Here is a 4,221-nt window from a genome sequence, read left to right on the forward strand (position 1 = left end):
CTATCTTTATCATTCGTTGAATGTTAAGAAGGATAGAACGACGTTTGTGTCGAATGTGTCATCTAAAAGGAAAGCATACTTAAGTAATTGCTGATTTAGGCTGCGTTCCGTTTCACGCATATGCGCACATTCCCCTATAGTATACGTGACGCTCACTATATAAAATACGCGCATATGCCTGAAACGGAACGCAGCCACTATAGGTTTGTTTTATGTTCCTGCACTGGTCGCACTAGTTCAAAAAGTGTACACTAAAGCGTTTTCTGTTCCCAAAATGGTATCAGCGATGCTGTTTTTTGTTCCAGTGCAACAACTCAGTGGACGAGTTCACTAAACTGGCTGCACTAGGTCTGGAGCTAGTGCAAGCAGTACAAGTACACTAGTGTACACTATTCAGCCACAAAAAACAGAAATAAACATATATGCAGAAAACAGATATTGTCGTACAAATAGTGCGCAAGTCCACGACTAAATAAAACGGTAAGTATATGTGAAAATAATAACTTTTCTCAACTAGAAGACTTTACAATATGTACTATTTCAATACGTAGCATTAAAAATTCACATTAATTATTCCTTATAAAAGTGTATAATATTATATTATATTATTATTATATCATATTATTATATTATTTATTATTATTATATTAAAAAAATATGTTAATAACAAGGCTCAATAAATTTAAAAAATAATTAATACAAACAGGGCTACGAGCTAACATTCGTTAACATATAAAGGTCTTAGTAAATATAAAATGTCATTAGTTAAAAATAAATATAAAGTTTAATAAAATTTAAAAACAAACGTTTAGACCTTTATTAGGTCATTATCAATGTTAAAAAATCGCAACATATCGTTAACGATGTACAGAATATGATATTAAAAACGAATACATGTGTAAAATTATTATAAAATATGAAACATAAGTATATAAATTTTATACTGTGGGTATTTAATCTCACTCGCGCGCTATTGAAGACTTAATTATTTTACCCCTTCCAGATTTTCCCCTTATTTCCATTTGTTAGTTCCTTTATACTTAAGATGTACGGTTATTCTGATTTTAAATCGTTTTATTGTCAACATCTTGAAATGGGTCTCTCTTCGCATTATTCTAATTATTAATTATAATTGTATTTTTTTACAATTTTTTACAAGGTAATTGATTATTATTTAATTTAATTGTTACTAAATTAACATAATGGACATGTAGTTACTTGAAATATATTGTAATTTCATTGTAATTCGTTGCCTTGAGAATTGACTTTTTTATTTATTAATTGACTCTTACATTATTTTCTTTTCTTTACATTCTTTATTATTTATATTCATTACTGACACTGTTTTATTATTTTACTATTTTATTTAGAAATGTGGAGCTTTTACATTATTTAATGATTGCTTTTTGTCGGACTCTTTCCAATTTGCGTCGAGATGATTAAGTCTTCAATAGCGAGTGAGATTAAATATCCACAGTATAAAATTTATATACTTATTTTTCGTATTTTATAATAATTTTACACATGTATTCGTTTTTAATATCATATTCTGTACATCGTTAACGATATCTTGCGATTTTTTAACATTGATAATGACCTAATAAAGGTCGAAACGTTTGTTTTTAAATTTTATTAAACTTTATATTTATTTTTAACTAATGACATTTTATATTTACTAACTAAGACCTTTATATTTTAACGAATGTTGGCTCGTAGCCCTGTTTGTATTAATTATTATTATATTATTTTATTCCCACAAAAAAGAAAGAAGATTGCATCAGGAGGTCTATTGTTGAAAAGAAACTTATACGAAAGTCTAGGGAAATATTACACTGTATGTTACGTATACTATACGTATTTTCTTAGTTTTTTGTATGCGTTTCTTCTCAAAAATAAGGGGCTGCGCAGAATAAAAGGAACAGAGAACAGAGAATAAGAATTTCAACCTATCAGAAATCATGTACTATGGAATACACACTGTTTATTCCACAGTACATGATTTCTGATAGGTTAAAATTCTTATTCTCTGTTCTCCGTTCCCTGTTCCTTTTATTCTGCGTAGCCCCTAAGACCCCAGAACAAAAACGCCATTTTTCTTAAACTAGTACGTTTTCTATTCCTTGCCTGCACTCTTACACCCGTCAGTTCTGGCTTGCACTAGTTCAGTACAGTTCTAGTGCAATCCCAGTGCAGAGGGACAGAAAACAAATCTTATTAATCATATTTGATTATTATTAATTTATATGGACATATAATTTTACCTGTGGATCTGTTTCTGGTTTATTAAGGTCATAAATGCGTACAAGTTTTTCATTAGAACCAGTACACAAATGATTAGAATCAGTACTAAAGTTGACAGATTTAACTATATGATTGTGTTGAAAAGAATGAACTTCTTCTCCTTTAATTGCATCCCAGACTTTGGCATTAAAATCTGCTGCACCAGTTGCAGCTCGAGTAGCCTGTGGATTTAATGCTACACCCCAAACTGCTCCTTTATGTCCTTCAAACGTACCAATCCAATCTCCGGTGTCACCTTGCCGCAACATAGGTTTGCCATCTGAAAAATATCATTGTTCCTTATATAAAAATAATATTATTTACAATAATTAAATATATCATTGGTAAATATATGTATTAGCAAATAAATATTACACACATAGAAAGATATTTAAATTCTATTTCCAAATAATTCTAAAAATATAATTGATAATATACACTGAATTAAGAAATAGGCAATTTTAATTTCTTTAAAGCTTCAGCTTTTGCAAGTATCTTAAATCAGATATTATATTATATAGTACAATATTTTTTAAAATGTTTCTGCATATTTTATACCATGAATATAATTTTAAAAAATAAAAATGTTTTATTTAGATTGTATATTCTATTATAATAATGCAATATATTTTTTAGGTTTTAAAAGTATGATAATATATTTATCTAATATCAAATATATATTCTCTATAAAATATATTTATAAAGAAGAGTTAGAAAGAAGCTTAGAAAGAATTAAAATTGCTTATCATTTTATATAAAATGTGTTATGTGTAAAGTATAACTATTCCTTTTTCATAGAACATTTGTGTAATAATATCCAATGTTAATATACCATAGAAAAAAATATTAATAAAAATATATTACAGCAAATTTTTATTTCAATTAATTTCAACCAAGATATATCCATTTCTATTCCATTTCTATCATTGTGGATGAACTTAACACCTTAGTTTAATTTATTTTCTATCTTTTTCCAATTCTTAGAACTAGAGAAAGATAAAAATTAAGATTAAAATTAAATAAATCAACTTTTATTTCTTCTAATTAAATAATCAACTTTTAAATCAATTTTTATTTCTACTGGAATAAAGATTTGCTTTTTAATCTCGGTTAAACTTATTTTTTATCTTATTTTAAACCTAAGAATTAGAAAAAAGAATAGACAATTAATCCGTGATTAAAGTATCTATTATATAGTGACACAGCACGTTAATAATATCTTGTCGCATCCTTCGAATGTCGAACGGCCTTGCTTTCGTGAAATCGCGAATCGCGAACAGTAGGACAGTAAATAGACAGGAAGAGATCGCTCGACCTGCGTCCAAGTGAAGAACACGCGCGTCTAACCTCGAAAAGAAGCCTTGAGAGTGACCGGAAAGAATCGGGCCAAGGCAATCGAGAATCGAACGTGTGAACGATCAAGAGAAAAGAGAAGAAAAAATTGCGGAGCAACGCGACAACAGTTAGACAATCTATCCAAATTTCGCTGTTCTGTTGGTGGAACCAAGTCTCGCCAGTTACCTTTGCACGCCGAGATGAGATAGTATCCGGATTCAGTGACGTCGGAAAAGGCGAGGTGGACTACAGGTCTCGTGTGTCCGCTGCACGTCAGTGGAGTCTGCCTCAGACTAGCCATCGCGTCGTTTTCCGGTTCTTTGTGCCTTTTTTCTTGCGACGAGGGAAGGATGTTCGGTAGTTTACTACCACGACTTCCGGTAGTTTCAGTGCCTGCACGTCTCGGCCTGGCGTTATTGGGTGTACCGTCACGTTCGTAACGACCGTAACATCAAGCGTACAAAACACGACTCGAACTGGATGCGACCAGATGCGACTGGATCATAAAAACACAAGTATAGACTATAGCCAGAGAGAAACCTTAGAGAGGCCATGGCGGCCTTTTTCGCGTGACAGGCGAAGCCGCCGTACGCTAGCGGCACCAAC

At 31.2% G+C, this 4,221-nt stretch overlaps 1 protein-coding gene across 1 annotated transcript in view; it reads right to left on the reverse strand.

Annotated features, from left to right (window-relative positions):
• The window catches only part of wmd (serine-threonine kinase receptor-associated protein wmd), a 5,416-nt gene extending 1,246 nt beyond the window's left edge, over nucleotides 1-4,170 (reverse strand). Inside the window, exons 1-2 of the mRNA XM_018540763.1 lie at nucleotides 3,802-4,170; nucleotides 2,262-2,560 (exon numbers count right to left, since the gene is read on the reverse strand). Of these exons, the coding sequence (XP_018396265.1) occupies nucleotides 2,262-2,560; nucleotides 3,802-3,916 (414 nt within the window). The 5' untranslated portion in view covers nucleotides 3,917-4,170. The remainder of the gene's footprint in view (nucleotides 1-2,261; nucleotides 2,561-3,801) is intronic.
• Nucleotides 4,171-4,221: the final 51 nt, after the last annotated feature.

Source organism: Cyphomyrmex costatus, unplaced genomic scaffold (assembly GCF_001594065.2).
Source record: "Cyphomyrmex costatus isolate MS0001 unplaced genomic scaffold, Ccosl1.0 scaffold2663, whole genome shotgun sequence".
NCBI classification, from domain to species: domain Eukaryota; kingdom Metazoa; phylum Arthropoda; class Insecta; order Hymenoptera; family Formicidae; genus Cyphomyrmex; species Cyphomyrmex costatus.